This window comes from Buteo buteo, chromosome Z, assembly GCF_964188355.1.
Source record: "Buteo buteo chromosome Z, bButBut1.hap1.1, whole genome shotgun sequence".
In the NCBI taxonomy this organism is placed as follows: domain Eukaryota; kingdom Metazoa; phylum Chordata; class Aves; order Accipitriformes; family Accipitridae; genus Buteo; species Buteo buteo.
This window is the reverse complement of record NC_134204.1, coordinates 1339218-1364122: the sequence shown is the minus strand read 5'-3', so window position 1 is coordinate 1364122 and position 24905 is coordinate 1339218. Positions and strand designations below refer to the sequence as shown.

General features: G+C 42.9%; 1 protein-coding gene across 12 annotated transcripts in view; it reads right to left on the bottom strand.

Annotated features, from left to right (window-relative positions):
- The window catches only part of TCF4 (transcription factor 4), a 246882-nt gene that overhangs the window by 152859 nt on the left and 69118 nt on the right, over positions 1-24905 (bottom strand). For 10 of the 12 annotated variants that reach the window (XM_075020177.1, XM_075020178.1, XM_075020175.1 and 7 more), the window contains 2 exons: positions 14587-14648; positions 11852-11948 (listed from right to left, as the gene is read on the bottom strand). The exons of the other annotated variants lie outside the window; for them this stretch is intronic. In XM_075020177.1, coding sequence (XP_074876278.1) covers positions 11852-11948; positions 14587-14648 — 159 coding nt within the window. The remainder of the gene's footprint in view (positions 1-11851; positions 11949-14586; positions 14649-24905) is intronic. 12 annotated transcript variants of the gene reach the window in all.

The following is a 24905-nucleotide window of genomic DNA, read 5'->3' as shown; positions in this document are numbered from 1 at the left end:
TGATCTGGATTCTATTTCTTAAGTATTGCAAGGTTTTAAAAATAAAGCGTTTTGCTGAATCAGCTTGGTATCCAAATGTTAAAGATCTCCTCTGCCAGATGGACAACCTAAGTTCAGTTTCAGTTTGCACTGTTTTTTGCACAATCCTCCAAATATTGGTAAATTTTCATTGATGTTGTTCTAACGTATATGCTGAGGAAGACCACAAATCTTAAGTCCCCAGCCCTGTAACAGCTTAGCTCTGTGTTAAATATTCTACCCGTTACCTCCCTCAGTTTTGGTATCTGCCTGTTCAATGGAAACCAAGCATCCCATTTTGCATCTGGCTTCAGTACTACTGCCTGCCAGTCACTCAGACATCATTCCTGTGAAGACAGCCAAACCTAATGCGTACAAGAAACTAATGAATCTGGACTGGGAAGAGGCATGAGAACCTTTGATATCAAATTTGTGAAAGCCAAAATGCCTCTGAAGAAACATGAGACTCAAGGATGAGGCTGGCAAGATGACCAAGATGAAACTCCATTGTTAAATTAACATTTAAGTTCAGTCATTCATAAAAGTGTGAAGCTCACTCAAGTTCACGCACTGAAGACCGAGCCAGCAAGAGTATGATTCTTCCAGAGATCATTAAAAGGCTCAGAAAGAAGAGCATCAGAACTCTGGATATTAGTTCTTCATAGACCCAGGTCCAGAGTGGCTGAGCATCAACTCTGAGCCTGAGGGTAAATGCAACAACAGAACAGAGGCATATATGGGCTGGTCTTATATACTCCTATAGACTACTCCAATGAAAACATCCCAGATGTATGACCTGAAGTATCTTGCCTTTGGATGTGAACATCAGACCATGCAATATCAACCTTCCCATCAGATGAAGAATATGTTTATTCTGGCAGAACTAAAGATATCAATGATTTTCTTTGAGGAGGCAGAACACACCATATAGCAGAAGCCATCTGGAAGCACTTCACCTTAAGTTTGTTGATCTGCGATGGTTCCCTCGAAGACAATTTTCTCCTGACCCAACTGAGCTACTGCTTATGGATGGCCCCAAGTTCAGTCTCCCTTCCATACAGGACTGTACATTTCGTGGAGACTGGACTCCTCATTGTAAAATATATTTTAAGTACTTAAAATTATTTTAAAATAACTAAGAGACACACACAGAACCTGTCGATAAAGTACTTATGGGACAAAAGCATCATGCCACTGTGGTGAAACACAGCGCTCCCTTCATGGTTATCTCTGCGGACAGCTGAGGACACTAAGGAATGGAGCGGAGTTATTTGTTTGGGGTTTTTTTTCCCCCCATGAACATGAAATAGCCCCTTCTCTTTTCTTATTTAAGAATTCTGTGATAGCTCCTCTATAGAGTTTAATCCATCTACTGATGTTCTCACCCACCGTGTGACCACCCATTCTGGAATAATCCCTATTTCCTTCAATATTTCTTGCCTCTCTCCTGGGAAATTTATATCTGATTCTGGCATCTGTTCCTCATCCTCTTTTGTGAACACTGAGGCGAAAAATCCATTTATTTTTTAGCAGTGTCTACATCATCTGTCAATAAATTACCCTTTCCATCTCTAAGAGGTCCTAAAATCTACTTTACTGACCTCCTCTTCTTTATGCATTGCAATAATCTTTCATGATTATTTATCTTAACCTCATGTACAGTTGCTCCTTTCTTTCCCTCTCTTTGCTTTCAGATTATTATTTTTTAACATTGAACCTCATCCCACAGGTTCTCTGAACTTGATGTTTCATCTTACATTCTTGCTTGCCTGCCTTTCTTACGATATTTTCTGGCCATACTTGTTCTTCTGTATTAGGATGTTAGTATGCTTTTCATCATATTATTTATTCTTAGCATAGCTGTGTAGAATATACTTGCTACACTTACTTTTCAGTAGGTACCAATTGCCCTTGATGTTGTGTATTTACAGGGCACCATCTTTCTATTCCCTCTGAAAACAGGTTCTTATATGCAAAGCTAAATGTGAGCTACACTTAGAATATGACAGCTGCTCTGTTTGCACACCTCACCTGACTATCAGCAGGTACTTTAGTGCTTTAAAAATTATTACAAGTATTGTCCTGGCTTTAAGCCCACTTTAATGCTCAGTCAACAGCAGTTACTCCAAAGTTTCATTAATTTTTTCATGTTTCTTCATTCCTCTTTCTTTATTGTTTTTGTTTTGCTAGTTGAAATACAGCATGATTAAGCAGATTACAGCCATAGGGCCAACTTCTATAGATGCCTGCAAACCTCCCCATATAAGAGTTCTTAAAACAAGCTCTCTCTTCAGATTTTCAGTTACCTTCTGGGTGCTGCCCCATATACCATGGGAGACTTGTAATCTCAGCCAAAACTAGCTTTGGAATCAATTCCCTAGCTATGAGATTTACATGAAAGTTAAGATTTAGCATGGAAAAAAAAAATATTCTCCTACAAGGCATATTTGGAAAAACAAAATTTGCTGGCAATATGAACCAGAATCAGGCATCTTCAATTCTAGTGACATATAAAAAGGAAAATATAAGTAGTAGAAAGGATATGAACATGTTGATATAGATATCATAATTAAAAGGTATTTAAACAACAAATTAAAAATGCTTGTAAGTAAATTCCTGCCGATCTGTTTATATAGCTTCCTCATCCAAGAATTAATCAAAAGTGCTTTTTCTGGATAATTCTCACACACACACACAATGCCACTCTTTTTAATATTTGATCGTTGGCCTAATTTCTTCTTTACCACATTTAGTCAGCATGTTTGCTTCCCAGAATATCCTTCTCCATCACTTCTCATTCTGTACTCTTTTTAGAACTATTGAATATGCTTAAGACCACAATCACATAGTAAAAGTTTGCAGAAAGAAGAAATGTATCAGAGTACTCTGATTTTAGTTAAAAAGAAATATAATCTAATTAAAGTACTGATGGTTCCTGTTAAATGCATGCTCCATATCTTTTTATTTCACATGGTACAAGGATCAAAGCATGGACCTAGTATACTATCAGCCTTGTATAGTGTGAGAACTGGTGCTGTCCTTAATTCAGACCATATGGTAAGATGTATCTATTGGCATGATGCTGTAGAGAATTACTGTACCCTCCTGTCATACCCTTTTTATCATTTTCATTGGAACTGTTCTATATTTGATTTTGTATATTCAGTGCATCTGACCAAATGTGCTAAATCCAGAGCAGTACTAGAGGCTGAAGGCTGGGGACAAGAATAGAGAAGTCATTACAGAAACTGTCAGAAGTAGTCTCGAGAAAGAGAATTAAAAATTTAGCTACAAAAGTAAAAATTATTTTTTGCTCCAAGACTATCACATCTTCCTACAGAAAGAAATGATAATTTTCTCTCCTGGACATGTCCTTAGACATACAGAAAAGCCTTAGAAGAAATCTGTTGCAGAAATGCAGACGGCAGTTAGTTTTGCCCAACAATGCACAGCCAAAGCTCTGCCTGTGCCTGAGCTTGAATATAGACTGCCATTAAGGCTCAACCACCCCTGAGCCCCAATGGTTGCAGCTTTATTTTTTTGTAGGAGAATACACCAAGACACAACAAAATAAGTTGATCTTACTTAGTTAACGCCTTATTCGATTCAACATCTTCATACGCTGCGAAGTTCAGACCTAAGGTACATACAGGCTCAAAATGATTATTAATTATCCAGCTAACTCGGCATTGTTTTACACATTCTGTGCCTTAACTAGAGAGCATAACAAAACCATTGTTTTTGCCTGTTTAACGGACCATGACTGGAGCAGCTATGTAAATGACCTAGTAATTCAACAAATTTGTTTTGTCTCACAGATTTTCCCACATGTATACTTTCCAGCTGTAATGCAAATCTATTCCACATCCAGGCCAGTCGTGTCCCCCAGAAGCACGCCGCTACCTTTAGGTGTACGCTCACTGATTATGTGACTACAAACAACTGGGGAAAACAGGAAGATTGTAACTAATTCGCAAATCCTTTTTTTTTTTTTTTTGGTGGTGGTTGGTTTTTTGGAGGCTTGGGGTGTTTTTTGTTTGGTTTGGTTTTTTGTTTCTTTTCAAATGCCTATCAATGGTTTTCCTGGTGGGGTAAGGTTTTCTAGAAATTTAATTTTTTCCTCTCTATGAATATTTTAAGGAAGTCACTTACAGGTTTCTTTTAATGCTCAAACAGGTGTGAGCTCAAATTCCCTCTGCCACTAATATCAGCTCAGCTGGAGAACAGCAGCAAATGCTTATTTGAAAGCCAAACTACATTCATCTATATAAAGGGCAGAAGCTCATTAACCATTAAAGCGCCTTCTGGATGTTACTTTAAAAGCCGTTTCTCTACTAATGTGCTTGCAATGCAGAAAAATGCAGTGTCTCAAGCAGATAAAACCAGAGCCTCGGAGCCCAGCTGAACCTGCGTAGCTCTGTACCGTTTGCGCTTTGGTTAGGTGAATCCCGCCGGCGGTTTCTGAGCCAGCCCTGCAGCCGGCTTCACCGGGAGCAGCAATTATCCAATGCCTGCAGACGCTCCATGGTTTTAACTCAGCAACTCCATGCTGCACGACCCAATTCCCGCTCCAGGGCCACGCCAACGGCAGGCTCGAAAACCTCCAGGTCTGCAGAAGGTCGCTGCAGAAGAGAGGGCTGGATTATTAGCAGGAGGATGTTAGGATGTTCCTTTCTGCCTACAGGGAGGATAACTTCAGGCAGTATTTTGCAAACTTACAATTTGTACTCCAAATACAGATCAAATACATTTGCAGTTCAATGCAAATTTTTCACACAGCTTTAGTCTATGCCATGCTATGCAGAATACAACTGTCACACAAAATAACTTATTAAAAATGCTTGGACTTGTTTAAGAACAAAACACAATGGAATGTAAACTTCACTGAAAACTATGTAGTACAAAATAATATTTCAATTCTTTGCTCAGTATGCAGACATTAATTGCCACAGTCTACAGTTTCTATTTATACATCTGCTGCTCGTTCCCCAAATAAATGGAAATGTCCTTGTAATTTCTTTTCTTCAGGACTGTATGAGAGGCTGGGGTTGAATGCTGAAACTCAGAATCCTGACTGCCAGCACTTGCAAGATTGACTTGCTGCAAAATATATTAACTCCTGATTGGGAACTGTAACATATTTATATCTACATCTACAAAATACTTTTCAACACAGATTTTTTTTCTGTTAATTTTGTTCATAGGCAAGTGAGACAAGAGAAGCAGCAGGCATATTCCACGACAAGAATGCATACGTGAGCCAGTTCTTCTACAAAGCATTTTAAGGCATCTTTCAAGGCCCCAGTTGACAGTAAATAACGTGATTTTCATTGTCGTTATCTTAGAAAGCTAAAATGCTACATCTAAGCTCTTCAGGTCTCAGCCTTGACACCCTGCATAGTTAAACTCAAAATGTTGCTCAGGGTTATCCAGAAGCACTTCTACTTTGTTGTGCAGAAACCACTGAAACTAATCCAGAAAAAAAGGCTGGAAGAAATCCTGTCCAGCTGTTCCTGGGTAAGGGGAGGAAGGAACACAGAGCCTTAACTTACACGTAAATTTAGATACATGTCCATTAAAGAGCGGAATGGACCATGTCTGAAATCAGTTGCTGGTTTGTAATTCAGCTCTTGGAGATGCATTTACAGTGCCCTGCTCTCACAATATGCAAGGGGGCACATTTACTTCCCAGATTAGGGCCATTTTTAAGGTTTGGAGACATTGAAATTGAGATATTTTGGTTGTGAAACAAAACTAGATTTGGCAAAAAACCTCCAGAGATTACTCTTCCTGGATTTAGGTTGAAAACCCTGTCTTAGGTCTTCCCTTCTGTACTCACATGGGGATGGGAAGAACAAGGGTTAGGATGGTGGGCATGTATATCCATGCAGCATTTACCTGAGTGGTTGTAAGGGGAGTTAAGTGAGTTCAGTGGTGAATAAAAACATAGAACCAAGAAAACCAAGATGCCAGATGCAGATTTCGAGGCATGCCATGCCAAACAAGCCAAATAGTTCAAACTTGGCAGCTGAATTCAGGTTTTCAGACCTTTCTCTAATCAGCCCCGAAGCTCCCCCTCCTACCCCCCCGGCACGGCGTGGAGCACCACAGCCGTGGGAAGCAGTCCTGCCTGGTGGGACCTGTCTTCTCCAGGTCATAACTGGCACCTATAGAAATAGCAGTGCTGCTCATGGCCCCAGCACGTTTTCCATACACAACCACAGGACCAAGTCAAAGGGGCCTTCTTGCAGTCCAGTCACACCCCACTTCAGGGGGACCCCACTTTGGGGACGTGGCAGTCATCGTGCTTGATAAGAAACTCGGACACCAGCACCTATCCCCTCCCCAGCAGTACTGCAGCGGGATCCCTACTGCGTCCACCCCAAAGTGCCTCATTTCCAGGTGGAAATGAGTACGGTCATATCACTCCTAACATTTCCCACCTGGCTGGGGAATACCTGGTGCTGAGCAGTTGGGAAAGCACTCAGTGAGATAAGGCTCTCCCCCTCTGGAAGCGCTCGCCTGTCATGCATCGTCCATTCCGTGACTTCTCCCAACACTGCAGGTGCTGGGTTGTGTCAGCTGCACGAATGTAAAATACTTCGAATGAAAACTGGAGTCCGGGATTTCCAGTTCTTTGGTTTCTGAAGGCCTTTCCTGACCTTTTTAGTTGTTACAGTCAGATTTTCTGTTGTTAAAACACGTCTTAGTTAATGTTGTAGCTGGTCAGACAGTCACAGATTTTTCTGGAAAACACAGTTCTGCTTGTGATTCCTGAAAATTCACTTTTGACTGCTTTTTTAAAAACTTGTCATGTCTGTCTTTCTGTATGTCATATAGAATTTACTTTTTTCCAAATATAATAGTAGTTCCTTTGTTTTCTATCCACCATAAGTTGCCAGGCTCTTTCAATAGTGCATTGCCCTGAAAAGGCTTTAGGAAACAGTAAGAAAAAAACGGGACACCACTAAGATCAGTAAGTGGCTACTGAGTGTGTGTTCCCATAATGTGGATGACCCATATGAAGCATCACAACTGCGATTTTCCCAAGTGGTGGCATCCTTGGGTGTCACCGAATGCAAGAACTGAGAGACCATCAAACTCTTTTGCATTTCAAATTTACAACTGAAAATTACTGGACAGTTTTTGACACTTCCCTCATGGTTCCTCACATACCTTCACTTCTCCAGCTGCAAAACGGGAACCAAAGCCACCTGACATAACAGAGGTGGTGTGAAAAAGAATTAATGTTCGTGATGTGCCAGACACTAACTGAGAAAATCAAAAATCTGCCAGGATGAAATGTAATCTCATTTTAGGAAATGTTGAAATCATTTCTGCAGAAGGTTAAAAAAATAATAATCAGGCTGAGTCAGATACACAGCATGGAAAATTTCATCCCAAATGTTTACAGTTTAGCAATTGAAAGCAAGGCCTTATAATGCTGTGTTGGGTAAACTTCACTAATCTGCAAAAATTCCAGTTCTACTTATAATAACAGTAACAGAATCAAAGCTGTACGGATTAAAAGCAAACGCCACAGCAATATTCGTACAGAGACAAGCGCTATCATAGCATTAAAAATAATATTAAAAATTGGCACGTATACGGAGTATCCGAGGAACTCAGGATGTTTTCCAGACAGTAATTCATCACATCTCACAATATCCCTGCAAAATATATAGCGTGCGTTCCGATAAAGAGGAAGGCACATTTGAGCATAAAGACGTTAAAGAACTCGCCAAGAGCGTGCTGCAGATCGGCAGCCGAGCCGGGGTCCCCAGGACCCCCGGCACGGCCAGCAGCCCACGCCGCCCCAGCCCCCCAGTACCGCGCTGGCACCGGCACCTCTCGGCCGCTCCAACTGCGAGAAAACGCCACCTTCTCCAAAATAACAATGCTAAGAGGAAAATTACGACTTGGAGATTTTTAAAAGGAAAAGGGATGAAACCAGAGGGGAAAATATTTATTTTGCAATACAAGTGCCAGTCGCTGGCAAACACACGCGCCGGCCCTCCCAAAAGCACGTCAGGCAAGTGATCATGTAAGGGCACAACCCGAAGAAGTGCCGCATTGATCTGAAGCAGACAACTGGGAGGGAAGTAAGAGTAAGTCATTGTATCTGCTCTTCATTTTGGGTTTTGCAATAGAAAGAGAAAATAAACACAAGCAAAGATTTTGTCTTCACATATTAGGTCACCGACCAACTCCTACAACCATTAAGAGATCTACATTCAGTGACCTTACATCCTTTTAGAGAGTCTCAAAGCAATATCAGAAATTAAATACTGTCTTCTAGTTAGTAGTATAGGAACTTTTTCAAGAAGTCATATAAAATCACTACTGTGAACACCAGAATTATTACATACAGAGGGAAGGAGTACACAAACTGTCCGTGCAACAAAATAAGGAAAGTGCTTTTGATCTTTTCTATTCTCATTTTTACTACATTCAACAAACTGGGTTAAATCAGCCTTGTAAACCTCAGAGAAAGTTTTCTCCTGCAGCAAGTTTCTGCCTGCCATACCCTCCGCCGTGACTGCTTGTCCGGCACACAGCGGCTGGTGACCGAAAGCGTTCACAACGCTCCACCTTGTGCGGCATGCTGGGTTAAATTCAGGGTGGTTAGAGCACTTTGAAGCAACACAAACCTAAATATTCCTGGTAGGCAAACTGAGGAGAGGAACTGAATTATAATGAACCAGCAGCTGTCACAATATGACCACAGTAACCAAATCAAAATATCAACCACTAACCCAGATGAGATTCAAAGGTCACCACATAAGCCAGCAGCTTTCTTCAGCAGTGCCTGAAACCTCAATCTAATCCTTGCAGTGGAACGCTCCATTAAGCTACAGGGGGTTTAGAAGCAAGTTACTGTACATTGGTAAATGATTTAATGTACTAGCAAGATATTCAAAGTAGTGGGATAAGAGACATTCCCAAAGTGCACACCTAGAAACCGGAGAGGTGATGAGAAGCAACACCCAATGTGCCAAACCCGTCACAGCTATCTGGCCACGCACATTTCATTGCTGGGCCAAGTAACTACTCTTCAGATACTCTTAAGAAAACACTAAATACCTAGCAGGGTAGCGGGACTCCAGACACACACAAAGCAAGCTGTGTTTGAATACACGCAGGCAGTAGTTTGAGGAGCTGAGTAATGCATGCAGCTCTGCGACTTCTCTCTGCTCCTCCCCACAGGGCTTGCTCCAAAGCCTAATGCGCAGGCTTCCTGGTAGACACTGACCATGTAAAAATATATTTTAAAAACCAAGTATCTGAGAAATAAAATACAATAAGCCCTCATTTAAGCACAGGCTGCCTGCAAACATTTGTGGTTCACAGGTACAGGGTCAGTAATAGCTCTACCCAGTAACAACAAAGTCTTTTCTGCCTGGAAAACCACCTCAAATCAGGAGCAACTCCATTGAAGTCAACAGCATACACCAGTATAAAACCAGTTCAAGCTGGATAATTGTCAGGCTTTTTATCACTTGCCAAGAGAAAGAGGAGCATGGAAAGAAAACTACAGTGTGGCTCTGCAGGTGCCAGCTGCGTAACACCAGAGTTTACGGGGACCTTTCCTGGGGGAGTTTGCAGACCTGCCAGGAAAAGGGGAATGACAAAACACATTTGGAGTAACAGGAGTTGGGAGCTGGCAGTCCAGGCAGCCTCCATCCGAGTAAACAGCACTGTGCATTGTTCATCACCACAATATTTAGATTTCTCCTAAAATCACAAATACAGACGTGACCAGCGCAGACTGACAGTGGTCTTTGTTTCACAGACAGTCCTCCACAGAGGCAGGGTGAGCAACCACAGCGCCTGTCCTGGTGCCGGTTAAGGGTTTCCATTCCCACACGGCACAGAAAGAGACCTCCCGGCCACGGCCCTCGGAGGTGTCCGAGCGGGAGGGAAACACGCACGCAGCCCAGCGGCCAGCCCTCCTCCTCCGGCACTACCGCTCCGCGCCCAGGAGCGGAGCAAAACTGGGGAGTAAAGGGCTGCGCCGACGGGACAAATTAAGAAGAGTCCACTCTAATTACCAGAGAATTATACCCAAGCACGGATGCAAAACGCCGTGGGTTGCGGGAGGCAGCTGACTGCCCCGGCAGCACGCACACGTTATTGCGCAATAGCACGCTTGTCAAAAGCTGTTAGTCGCTCACCGTCCGCTCGCGCACACATTGATCTATGCGTGTAGGAGCATCACTGGTATTATTTCCAGTTGAAATTACCAAATCTCATAATAACCAAAAAACGTCAGGGCGCTTCAGGACCACGCGCTGCGAGGACGCTGCCACGCTGCTCGGCTCACGCCTGCGGCTGGAGCAGACACCGCTGGTTCGGGTCCGCAGAGCCGCGACGGGGTGAGCGGCGGCTCTGCAAACCCCTCCGATGGCAAGGAGCGGGACCTTCTGGAAACATCAGGGCTTCCAAAGTTCCTCAACAGAGTATTACATGGCTTAATTCTTTAACCGGGTGCCTCCAAATGTGTTTTTATAAAAACAACTATTTCTTCAACCAAGTGAAACCAGTACTTTCGCTAAGATTGGCAAAAACAATCAGAGTCAGGAACGAGATTGTTCTGTGACCCAAGGGCAGGGAGAAGAGAGAGAGACTTTTAAGTTCTAAAGACTCAAATTAAAGGTTAAACTTGAAAGCACCACGCAGCCCAGTGGGTTTCACAGAAGCGTGTGGCTATTTGCAAAGCGTCTCTGCGCACTACCTAAGCCCCATGGCGTGAGTTAAGATGGGAGTGTTGAAATTTCCATGCTTTTTTTGGCTTATATTAGACCCTTTAAAACTGTTGTAACCATGTTTTGTACGTGAATACATACAAATGACTACAAGCTCCAACATTGTCCCATATGTTAAACAACTCACAAATATTTCCCAATATTAAAAGACAAGGCATATTTTAGGGACATATATTAGAGCTGAAGAATGATATATCACAGTTACAGCTCCATGTTTTTTTTGGCTCGCATTCAATCCTTTAAAGCAAAGCATTTGGTTAGTTCATTGACAACTGCAGAAGAAGGGTGTGATCTTGGCCAAGCATAAGCATTACTAATATTTTTACATCATATATTTACTTTAACTAAACTCATTTATCAACCATAATTAAAGAAAGTAGCTATCATTCACTTACAAATAATTATAGCCTCTCTTCATACTGCTTTGGTGTTTGCTGCTAAGCTAAATGATTATTCAGGGGTGTCAAAACTTTCTATCATGGGGTGTGGGGTGGAAGGAGGGTCCTTGCCAAACGCCCTGGGCAAAATCTCACTCCTCTAAAGCAGAATAGGCTGCAACTACCCTCGCCTGAAATCCAGGAGTTTGCAGCTCACAGGTCCCAGCAGGCAGCGATCCACCATGCTCCAAAACAAACAATGGCTTCAGTGTCCCTCACCAGTTATTTATCTGTTCCCTTTTGTGAACATATATTTATCGTATTTTCAGAAATCCTTTTCTACTTTAAAAGTCCTGTTCAGAGCACGTCCTTATTTTCTCTGCCAACTGGCCACTTCTTTGAAAACAAAAGGCTGAGCCTTAGAAAACGACCATTTACCTCTTTCAGCAAATATTGCAGTTACTATCCCTCTCACAGCAAGAAAACATAGTCTGTTCAATAAACATCATCGGTGTACATTTTTGAAATTGCATGACAGCTTAAAAAAAAATAATCCATGTTCCCACCCTTATGCCGAGTACGATCAACCCCAAAAATGAGAATGAGGGATTTAAACCCTCAGAATTTTATTTCTGGTTCACTTATTCCACTTTCAACAACACGGTCAAGTTAGGAAATTCGATTTCTTACTTTGTATTCTGGAATTGACAAAGGGAGGAGAGAGATTGTCATGCGACCCAAGGTCTCTGCTCGCCATATGATCATAGTGAGTCCCATCTCCATAGTTCTGTTAACAAATCAGGAAAAAACAAAATTTTACAAGTTTAAATAGCATTTTTCAAAACCTACAGGTCCATGTTTCCCTTCTAAGTTTTAAGCCAACTATAAGTAATATTGTTCCATTTATTGTTTTCCCCTATTGATTCTGCTGGAAGTGATGTGTTCCAGAACATTTTTAAAGCTGTTTCAAATTTTTATTTCATTAGTAATTGACTTCAGTTTGCTGTGTGGATAATCCTGAATGGGTGACTGAGACGAGGGTTCCTGGAATTTCGTGCTGTGCAATTCAGCAAAAAGCCCTCTCTTAGCATAAAAGCCTTCTTGCCCATAACATATGCAAGAACAGCAAAGAAATACTACTTTTAACATTTTGCTTTTTAATTCTATTTATATGTAGAAATTTGCCACCTTAATCACCTCACTGCTATATACATACACTGGACTATAAAAAAAAATTAGAATTTTTTTCACAGTGGGTGTGGAAAGTTACTTCTCACTGAAAAAATAACCTGCACTCATCCTTTGGGTGTGCAATTCTACGCGTGGCTAGTGAGCGGCAGCGACCCCCTCCTGGCCCGCACGCTGCGCTGCCTTGTTACCTCTCAGTACTTCTCTGAGGATCAACAGCATCAGACGCTACCCACAGAGTCAAGGACGTATAAAAATCTTGCCAGGATCAGGCCCTTAATTTTTGAAACAGTTTTGGTGGAAACTTCTGCTTTCAGCCACTCGATTAGCAAAATCTTAAATTTAACTACAAACATTGGCCAAGCACACCAGTTATGTAATGTTTTGTTTCTTCGGTTTAGAAGAACTCACGAGAAACTAATTCTCCCAACATGGAAATACCATCACCATTTTACAAAGAAGGAAAGAGAGAGAGGTCAGGCTGTTTGCAGAATAACACTGAAAGTTAATGCACAGTCTTGATTGAAACTCCAGAAACTCCCAGGCTCGTGCTCTTTTCTTTATATCTCAAAACTTAATTGTACGCTCACATTCAAGTTTTTGCATGCATAAATAATTGTGTGTGCAAATTTAGAATTTACTTTTCAAAACATCTTTCCCTCGGAAGCAATACAAGTGTCAAGTAAAAAAAAAGGGATAAAAATAAAACTGACAGATGTGAGCAGTAATGACGTAATGGATGCTAAGCAGGACGGAATAAGAAAAGGTGTCAGGCTTCCCTCCCTCGGCGGCAGCGCCAGGGTCCCCCCGCCACACCGTAAACGGGGGACCCCCCTCGGCTGCCCGCAGTGCGGTGCAGCGCTGCGGACATCGGCTGAAAACCTCAGCTGGCGTAACGTCCGCCGGGGGCAGGACCTGCCCCGAGGGGAAAGGACGGACCGAGGACGAGCAGGGCAACCGCATTTCTCCTCGCCAGACAGACACTCGAGGGCACGGAGCTCCCGGCAATGCTGCTTGCGAGCCCCGATCCTTCACGTTAATTAGAAAACAATTAAAAAGCAATTTAAACAAACTGTTTAAATAAGGGCATAAGTAAGAGCAAAGCCACTTTTTGCCCAGCGTAAGTGTACTTCATGCGTTTGCAGGAAGTAAACAGAAATAATCATCTTGGTACTGAAGCACAAGCCGTGCCCAGCGCCGAGGACGAGCAACGCCGCGATGCTCCGGCTGGGGAGCGGGGCTGCCGGGGCAGCTCGGGGGGGACCATCGGCAGGGCTGCCCGCACTGTGCTGCTCGGGGCGCAGCTGCTCTGCTGGAAATAGCATTTCTTCCCTACCGAAGTAACCGGCATCCCGATCCTGAGGTGTCTAAAGAATTTGGATAACCGTCCACAGCCACAATCGGAATGACTGAGTCCAGCTGTCTCGCAAATCTCAGCGAACGCTGAGCATCGCCGTGCCAGACAGCGGCTCGGTGTCCGCATTCCCCGGCGGCGGCTCCCACTCTTACGTGGGGAGCACAGGAGACTGTCCTTGCCCCATCCTCAGCAGCGTTCGGAGCAGAGGTGGGCAGGGAGGTGGGCAAGTAGCCGGCAGCCAGGCTACCTGCCCTGGAGCTCGGATGGTGCCAGCAGTAGGGGGGGACGTGCCGAAACACCCAGCCCCCGCCTGAGGAGAAGGGTTTGGAAGCCCCTCACTGGAGGCACGGAGCGGCTGAGGTACACCGCGGGAAGGGCAGGGGCACGGCTGGCACGGTGGGACGGAGCCGGCGGCCCCTCTCCAGCTTCGCCGCCCTGAGCTCGGGCCCTGGGGTGGCCGTGGAGTGGCCGGCAAGCCCCTGCACGGGGACGAGCGCTGCCCACGGCGGGGGCACTGGCCCACTCCCCAGGTTTGGCGACAGCCACAATCCCTAAAAATCCAGCTGCGGAAAACAAAACGCTTGGCAACATCTCTGCTCCACCCGCGCTCTGGGTGGTGGCAGCAGTTGGTAGGGCCTAGCAAGAAAAAATGGTTAATTAATATTCTCGCTACCTGTTAGAAGTAGCAGAGCAGGTGCCAAATTCAATCACAGGATCAGGTTTGAATGTTAAAAAAAAGGCAATTTTAAAGAGAAGACAGGCTACAGCCAAGTTTGCATGCCCATTTTTCTACGCAATCAGGTGTAAAACTCATATTTAAGATTGTAAATTTACATATGCAGGAAGTCTGGTTTGGGGGAAAAAGATTAGATATACTTACCCTGGATGGACTAGGATGTCCTGTATTCCCCCAGGACCCTGAGCTAGTTCTGTCTTCTACATCTAGGGACAAAAAAGTTCTTTAGGCTTTATTGCAATAATTCTTTCCTTTTGTATAGGCACTTTTAAATTAATGTTTCAAATTAATCTCCTGTTGCCTTTAATTAAGAATCAGGCACAGGGCTACTACGATGGTAGTGGCTTCTGACCCACTGCTTAAATTAACTCATTTAAATTCACAGCAGAAATGAACTGGACCCTCAGGAACCTGAGGTTTGAGCATAAAAATTACTTCAGCGGCTCAGTGTTTCTTAACACTTTAAAAAGTGACTGCACTGTACCAGTTAAAATCCTATCAAAATCTCCAGCACAAAAATAGGTATTGTCAAACAGTAAAAATAAAACATGATAAAACAGATGAAACCTAGAAGTTAAAGTAAGGCATGTTTGGGGTAAATGTACCTCTCAGCACCTCATCTAGGCTTCTGCTGCAGAAAAGCATTTACGCACATACTTGTATCTCAAGAAGAGAAAAGCACATTCCTAAAGCCAAGCACAGAGGGGGTATTTCTGTCTTGTCCTCTATCATTTGATAGAGAATTCACTGCAACCATTGGGTGGGAGACACTCCAGTAATTTCAGACAGTCCATTTCAGGGTGTTTTTAACCATTTTCCCCGTTTGAGAGGGTGTCTCTAGGAATAACTCGTCCCATTGCATATGTGCTAGGACATGGTGAAACCTGCCATTTAGGATACAGACCAAAGAACCAGGACTTCTACAAGTTCCTCTTAACTTTGCAACAAGACACAGAATTGTTTCAGCCTGCCATTTTTTTTTGTGCATTTCATCCGTGCACCAAAGGGACAGCTTGATAGTCACCCCAGGAATGCGAGGTGAGCTTCGCTAGTCAGCCACTGCAGTGTGCTTCCAGATCACTGGATAAAAGAGGCTAGCTGGACTGCAACACTGCATTTTCATTGACAAAAACCAGGTCATAGACACATTTTGCATATGAATGCTCTCCACATTTCACAATTCCCAACATTTCTTCTCTGATGGAACTATTTTCATTCCACTTTCCCCAAGTCTTTCCCAGTATTGTCCATTAACCCAGTTTATTGTTATTAAAACTTCCTTGTAACTTTGAATGGTCTTCCAAATGTGGAGCTTAAAAAAAAAAAAAAAAAGGCAAACCCCACACCACCAAAAAGACCCATGCAGTAACTTCTTCCAAAGACACCCCATCTGCACGGGGCTGTCCCTCTCGGGTACCCCAAGCAGCAACGTGCACCTCCAAGCTGGCCACGCTACTTCTGAGGTTGCACCAAGGCCCAGGAGAAACCGAGGAACCCGACTTGGCCAGGGACCGCTGACACTGAAAGCTAAAGATCTTCTGCAGTGCACTCAAGTATGCTGGGATATGCTTGCACAACCGCTGCCATCACAAAACCTTTACTAAAATGAGTTGGGAGCCTCCTGAGACTTTCCACTTGGCTAAAAACTTAATGGCTAAACATAACACCAGTTCAGCGAGGCACTTGCGCACAGGTTTAATGGAAGCCTGTGAATAATTCCACTGAAATCATAGTTCACTCTCGTGTTAATTCAAGTAAATGAGATCACTCATGCTTAACGTTAAGCACATCCTTTAGTACATTGATGGACTAGACCATACTGCTTAAATCCATTACTTTTTTTTTTTTACTTACAGTATGTTAAATATCAGGAAATTTGATTGACATTGATTTATAACAGTATTATTGCACATTTCAGTGCTATTTACCAACTTACTCCTGTGTACCCACTAGCATCCTAATGAAATAATAACATTGCTTGCCTTTTGCCATGCACAAACAGTAGCTTTAATCTAATTGGAAAAACATGTATTGGGTCTTGCTGGCTAGAGAAACTTTCTCAGAGCGCTGCCGAAGACCACGCACACGAGCAGCTCCCTTCCCACCTGTGCGTTGGTTCATGCAGACCTCTAGGGCTGGTGGGAACTTTGGTCGTCTGAGAAACAGATATGGTCATTAGCGCTTTAAAATACGGGTGCTGTGACCAAATCTGGTTGACTTCCAAGACCAAAAAAACCCAAACAAAACCCCCACACGTTTCTATAGTTTAATACTTTCCCCCAATTACAATTCCTATTATCTCAATAACGGATGAACATGTTAATAGCACAAGACACTCTTAGGTAAATATTTAATTAAGCTCCAGAAAAAGAAAGAAAATGTGTATCATTTACCTGACAGATCAGATCAACCATTCTATTAGGTTAATTAGGCATATTTTTTAAAATCATTTGTGTTATGTAACAGGCAATTAACTCTGTAGAGCCCCGATCCATTGCCTGCTAAAAATCAGCAGATATTATCCCATTGACTTTGATGGGCATCGTCCCACCCTCGAGCATAGCTTCCAAAATCCATCAGCGAGCAGAAGAGCTCAGCCCTCAGGAATAGCGCCTGGGGGACCGGGCGAGAGCTCTGAGCCCACCTCCAGAGAGGTGACAAACCCAGCACCTGCAGGCACGGCCCCATCCCCATCCCACTCTCCGCTCTGCCATGCAGACCCACGAGCCCACTCGCGTGTGCGTAAAACAGAGGGCAAAGGACAGAGCGACACCAGGGAAGGGCCCTGCGCGGGGCATCACCTGGGGAGCTCTGCTTTCATTAACAAGGAGGTGTTATTCGCATAGCTGCCTGTTAGAAATTTCATTTATTAACATACTTATTTGCTGTAAAAGTCAGCTAACCTAAAATAATGCATGCTGTCAAGGCCCCTTACGCTGGCTCGTGGCCAGCGCTAGGAGCAAGATTTACATGCCAATAAAGGTTTTCAGACTGCTATACTGTGCATTTTTATTTATATTTTAAGAATACAGATGCCGTCGTCTTGGGCACTCTAATACGTCACCTAAAATAACACATTTCAGGGCTACGTTTTGAGCAATAATCCTTCTCCTGCACTCGGTGCCGAGGAGGGACAGTGGAGAGGGAAGGCGGCATCCCCACACCAGCCCGGGCAAGGGGTGCACTCGGCTGCCGAGCTCTTTCCTTTGAAAGCCCACCACCCAGCTCCAGCTGAGAGTCCACTATCGTCCCTTCAACATATGCTGGGCTGATACACGTGATTTAACCCACTCGTGGTGCTGCTTCCGAGTCATGCTCTTCAAAATCCTTTTTTTTCAGGCAAAGGGAAGGGGCACCACACTCCCGCAGGTGCCCAGTACTTTCTAGCAGCACACGGAAATACTGGCTTCATGGCCAACCGCTGGACAGCCCCAGGGATGTGAAAGGAACTATTTGTGTGCTTACAGTTAAACATATGTTTTTGTGGTGAGCTGAATTCCTGCCCGGCTGTCCTTTCTGGTACTCTTTGCTGCGTTATCCCTACCTCTCCCTTGAGCCAAGCGTACCAATGATCAGAGGGCACTATCAGGTGCTCAAAATAACACAGGAACAACACACACCTCAGGGCTGAGGTATTCCTTGTCTCTGCAAACATCCCAGATCAAGTCCCTGGGCACACACAAGACTAACCTGGAGAAAAAGTCCTGCCTAGACAGAGGCGAGCACCGCCGAACACAAAGGACACCCCTGGGCAGGGAGAGGGACAGCTTTTGGGGATACATCAGGGGAAGACCGATGTTAAAGATATGCAGGCATCGTTCTATATACCCAAGCGTATTATATCACGTAGAGATTAGGAGACTAACCTCACAGAATAATTCTGTAAGATTTGCCTAGACTCCAAAATATTCAGCCATCTCAATTTTGGCTGAAAACTCCTTGACCTTTACCTTGCTTTAATCTCAGCCCACATAATGCTCAAGGTCTTCCACCACAGTTAAAAGTTCTGGACTCTGATCAGAAAATGACAAGCAATGGCTCTTGTGCCTTATCTTCAGGGGTCACGTCTTAGCTTTCGACCAATTTTCTTTGTATTTAGACTTAAATGTGCAAACTACACTATATTACTCTGCAAAACATCAATGAGAAGGCTTAATTAAGTAACACTGACAGATAAATCCATTTCTTTCGCAGTAATCAAATCAAAGCAGGTTGACATAACACAGGAACTTAATACAGTTATTCCCTTGTAATTGGAAAAAGGCCCTTTACTTCTCATTAAAGCAATCTTCTGGGTATTGGCATAATAAGAAGGCTCAGGGCTTTAATACTGCCCTATAAAAGCCCCAAGATACAGACCCCTTAAGCAAACATGCCAGATTATCTAATTCCTTGATCATAGTGGAACATGTAGTTATTGTTTTAAACTACTAATTCTTTATCTCAGCTACAGACAAAAGGAAGGAACTCAGACTAAAACACGTATCATGAAGCTCTATAAAAATGCAAGCTCTGGCTGGGGAAAAAGACGCATTTTCAAAAATACCCTAGATCTTCAGCTGGGAAACGGAGAGCTTAGCAAGATGAAAATTGTTCTTGGATATAAACAGTTATAAAGAACAAATAATAAAGTACGGTTTTATTGCATTTGTGAATTTGCTGGAAAATATTTTTTCAATGGAAGCGGAGCTGGCCAAAGCCTTCCCGCTGTTGCTGCGTTGGTACCACAGCTGTCTCCCACTACCCCCGCTATCCCCACGCAGAAGGCAGCAACTGCCTACAAACCCTCAGAGAGGCACAACTTCTTCTTCAGCCCGTGAGCAGATTCGGAGTGTCACCGGAGCGGGTTCAGCACCCGTGTGATGGGTTATGCCGTGCATGGAGCTCTCAACTGTTCCGTGTGCCTGTGGCCATGAAGGGGTTATGTGGTGGGGTATGACACTGGAGTGCTCGATGAACAGATGGGCGTCTGCACCTTGCATGCGTGCTCCTTGTCTCTTTTCATCTTGTTTACAAGTCTTGTCTTAGTGTGATCCAGTGAGCTATCAGCAGTCAAAAGCCAGCTCTCTTCTGTCCCCCTCTAACCAGCCCTCAAATCAACAGCATTTCTCCCTTGGTAGAAAAGAAAAAACCCTCACTAATTACTACCTAGTTAATCTAGCCTAGTTTACTAATAATTTAGTATGACAGATATTGCAAGAAGGTTTGTAAGCTCCTAAACCTAATTCCGGAAATTTATTATGTACCCTGTAAGTACTGCCAGTTAGGTAATTAGGACAGTGAAACCCTAATGACACCAAAGTCAATGCAAAATTCTCCAGTGACTTATTCTCAGAGCTTGGATTTATCCCAGAGTGCATAAACTTGAACACATATGTAATTTTCTCCAGAATCTGGCTCCTGTAAATTAACCTCACTTAATCACAAGCATTAGGCAATGTGACATTACAAAAAGCAAATCATCATGGAAGATTTGGTCAGTTTTTCAGAACGCAATTCATACGTGATTAATACAGTGTGATTTAAATAACTAAAGCTTCACTCAGCATCTGAGAAATTCTATCTAAAAAAAGTAAAACTGGCATTTAAATGGAGTCAAACCACTCTGACCATTTTAAGCAAAGAACCTGGAAAAGCATATTCAACTGAATCTAGAAAAGATGTTCAGTGCTGTAGAGCAAGACTGACTGGATTCAAATCATGATACCTCTATTAATGATCTGGGGAAAAAGGAATTGCAATCCACATTGTTTACACCCCCGTGTTGGAAGGTACTGCAACTTCAGAGAGACTGCTGATGCTTAAGGATGCAGGGAGAAATCCAGAGCACTGATTTTGGGGCCAAAAGCTGCACTTATGCAGAGGAACAAGTTCTAGAAAGCCACCTAACCCTAAAAGTACTTTTCAGCAGCCTGCAGGGTTCTGCTTCTTGCACTAGGGTTCCCTTGACAACTAAAAAAAAAAAGGAGGGATGCCCTGGGAGCCCCTGAGCAGGGCGTGAAGCTCTGAGACCCTCCAGCAGTGAGGCTCACGCTCTGCCCAGACCTCCCGGTGCTCCCCATCAGCTAAGTACACTCCAAACGTGCCCAAATACAGACGGGACTGAGTTCAGCAAAAGCACAGCAGATACCATCGTGGTCCACCACAAATGTTGAGGTCTGAGCACTCTAGCACACAGGCAATCACTATTATACCTCCACCACCACCTGTGCTTTAGAGAAGCATCAGCTCAATATTTGGTGTCTTTAAACAGCCACCATGCTCAAGATCTCAAATGAATAACGGTGCTTAATACACACCTCCCATCTCCAGAAAAGGAAAAAAGTTTAGAATTAGGTGACCTAAAGGGCAACTTACTGCCTAATATATGTGATTTCAAATTATTTTCACGGTAGGCCACTAGCTCTGACAAGCTGTGTGACTCTCTCAGGCCAACAACTACTTTATTTTAAGGAGCTGTGATGCATAAACTGGAGGCACCATGTAAGGGCACTTGACCTTGGTTATAATGCCCAGTCCCTTGCACTTTTACCAAAGAAAGTTTCACTGAAACCCTTGAAGTGCTCCCAGAACCTTTAGAATTAGAAAAGTAGTATTTTTTCTGGAAAAACACCCAACCCACAAAAAAAACCAAAACAAACTCTTCTTTGCAGGAATAATCCAAACAAATACTTGGGAAATCATCCAAGACTGTAGCAATAACACAGGACAATAAACTAGATGACTCTGGAATATAATTTTGTTTGAACCTCCCACCACCTCCAATAACAAATTTGGGCACATACATAAAATCTTAAGATCACAGGATAGGAAATTATATTCTCATGCTTTACTCTGGTAAACAGCAAGATGGATATCACAGGCATTTTGCTCGTAGAAAGTTTGGGGGGGGAGGGAAGAGAAAAAAAGAAAAAAGAGAAGACAGACTAGCAAAAGTAACTAAGAACTTACTTAGTTCTTAGTGTTGCAGTGATGCAGAACAAGGTATGCCGTTTGAAAGATGATACATATGAAAAAGCCATGTAAAAAGAATTATGTACCTGGTGTTACACACAGTAACAGTAGTCTAGCAACTAGGTGAGATAATAGAAGAAAAAAGAGCGCAGTGGTGGATCTTGTTAATTTTGTAGCAAACTTGATTAGGAACGTTGCTTTCTCCACCATGGTGTTTCGTGGTGCACTCCAAGAACCTAAACTTCACTCCACCCTTCCAACACCATCATCCCAGCACACGTCAGGTTATTTCATTTGTGTATTTGTACCACTATGCTCATGAGAGTAAATAGGAGAAGCATACACATATATATATGATTTTTTTTTTCAGATGTTCAAATAGTAAAGTGAGCAGAAGGGGCAAATTTGGTTTGTTTTTATCAGCTAAACCTCCTTGCTATGAGAAGACAAGGGTGAAATTCTACTTCTGTGGGAGTTTTCCATTTGATTTCAATCAAGACTAAAACTTCATCTTTAGTATTTGTGTTCCCTTAATTCAGAATAAATCATATTTCATGTTTAAAACAGCAACATTCAGAGAAGCAGCACAATCAAAATCATGACACTTAACGAATGTAGTAATACAGGTGCTGAGCAAGAAGCCTGTACTTGAAAGCGTGTCTGTGAAAAATCTGGCCTTTATCTATCAGCTTCAGAGCAAGAAACACAGAATTATGTTTCTTTAACTTTTATTTAACTCAGTGCTAGGCCATATTCTTTGTAAAGGATCTAAATAAACTACATATCAAGCCAAAGATAATTCTTGAAGAACAGTCATTTCATGTGCATAAGTGCAAAAAAAAAAATTTATTGATAGAATTGTCTTTCTGGCTCTGAAATAGAATTGCATTACTGTAATTCCAAAATACTGTAACAAACTTGGAAAATATTTTAACACACAAGAGCATAAAAATGCTTAAATTGATGACTTTTTATCTTTCATGAATACTTAGAACATATTTCAGAGAAGACAAGTGCTCCATTCCTGAATTTGCCTATACAGCAAATAGGACCAGTTGTGCAAGACCAGAGTGAAAGGAAAACGTTCCACATGCTCGTCGGTGGACTTGGTCAAATTATTTAAGATGACTTTCCAAAGAAGAAAGGTAATATACTACAGTCAAAATCAATACATTTGCTTAACCTCCCCAAAAATGTTGTAATGTGTTTGCATTGGGAAAAGATGCCAAGGAAAATGGTGGTTCCTTCCCAGCACTTGACTCCTGCACACAGAGCGGGCGTCTTCTGGACACCGTGCTCGTCTCCGACAAGCCCTTCTGCTTCAGCGGCAGGGCAGCTGGTGACACCACCGGCGGCCTGGCAGTCCTGCCCGGCCTCGACCCCTATAAACCTCCCAGCCTTCCCACCCTGCACATTCGTCTCCCCCACCCATGCCCGCTTGCACAGAGGGCTGCGATTCGGACAAGGACATGGGAAGTTTAGCTTCTCCAGAAGTAAAGAGCAAAGGGATAACTGGAGGAAACCTAACATGGTCCAAGCCTTTGTCCACCAGAGGACTGGTCTGGCAAGGGCTTCTGGTTCAGAGCATCGTTTCACGTGTACCACGATGAAACCAGAGTAACGTGTTGTTACGCACTGTGCTCTCCCCAGCAGACAATCAGAAGGCACAGAAGACACCAGAACTGCAAAGGAAAATCCAGCGGTGAAGCTGCAATAGAAACATGGCATAGAAGCACAGAGAAGGGTAACCAAGCTAGCTAAGAAGAGCAGGAGTAACAACTGTGGAGGACAGGAGTGGGTAGCCCTGTGCTTCCTGGAGAAAGGGTGTTCAGAGCTACAAAAATCCCTCCCTGGACTGGCTTTTACAGCGGCGGTTTGGGTGACGGAGATGAACAAATGGATACAGCCCACCCTTGCCAGCAGCAGAAGACAAAAGCAGTTAGTGTTAAAGGAAAAGCTAGACCCTGTTTCCCACCGTGTTAGCTCAAAAAAGCTGATGGCTGTTCTGCTCCTGGCAGGCTGGGTGCTCCTTCACGGACCCAGACAGGCTCTGGGTTACTGGGGTGGGTTTGTGGTATGGGCTGACCCCTGAGAGGTCCTCAACACTGAGGTCTTTGAAGAAAGTTGTTTGGAGAAAGAGGTAACAGAAAGGGTGTGCATTACAAAACATCAGCTGCTTTTTTTTTATAATTTTAACACAGCAAATCAAAGATAGTCTTACATGCTAAATATACATAATATAAAAAAAAAAGCCAAAGTACTGAATGCGTGGCTAGCAGTGGTCTGTTTGCAAAACAGGCATTTCAATTCTGCACTAATTCAGCCAGTATATCTTTACCTGCACCAGTAAACCCCTTTATGCTAACCCCGAGTATTTCCCCAACTGTGTTGATTTGCTGACATGACCTAAAATACAAAGAATAGTAAATGGAAAAAGACAAACATCTTCAGATTTGAATTTTACCTTCAAGGGAAAAAATAGTATATTAAATAGTATATTAACCAATGAAAATAATTTTATATGAGATTTAACATTCACAATATCCTCAAATAAGAAGGAAAAGGACCAAGATCTCTACAGGAAAGAGTCTTTTTATACACATGCCATACTAACATGCGATTAGCATTTCTCATTGTGTCAAAAATGAGAAGGGTGGGAAAAATACTAGACTAATTATGACTATTATCATACTTAGACAAGTATGATAAACAGATACTTCGGGATTGCTATTTCCTCTTTGTGCTCTGAAGCACCTTATAAACAGTACGTCAGATACTGCTAATACAAATTAAGTTAAACACACCCGCTTTGTGGATTGAGACCTTTTCTGCTGTTTTGTTTTTCGAAAGATTTTTTCCCCCCTCAGAGTATTATGTTTTTTAAGAACGAAATAAAAAGTGAGCTCAACAAAAAATTACAAAATACAGAAGAAGGATTAAAGAGCAGTAGATGAAGGGAAGAATAAGCTGGTCACCTGGACCTTTGGTAAGCTAAAGGACTGGCAAATTTAAAAGTCATATCCATTGATGCAGTCTTTTTTGAAGATTTTGCTCTTCATTTTAACAGGAATAGTAAAAAAAAATAGACAGGGAGGTGATCTGGAAGAAGGGCAGTATGAAGCTTGAAGGTAACAGAAGTAGTCAAGGACTGACTTCATCGAGAGAAAGGAGCCAGGAGATGGAGTCACAAACAAAAGCACAGACTGTGAAGGGCCATGGAAACCAGTGAAGAAAACTTAAATATGACATGGGAAACAGCGGGGAGACAATAAAGGGATTTATGAGGAATCAAATGTGGTTTTAGTATCAGACAATAGAGGGGATGTTGACAGACTGCAGGCACAGGATGGGGAGAAGTTACACCAAGTTCAGGCAACAGTTCGGGCTTGAACAAGAAAAGAGGAATAGACAAACTGTGAATCCATCCACCTCCAACATGCAGAAAGTTGCATATAAATATCCTGTGACAGCAATGTAAAGAAAGCACAGATTCAAAATGGGAAATTCTA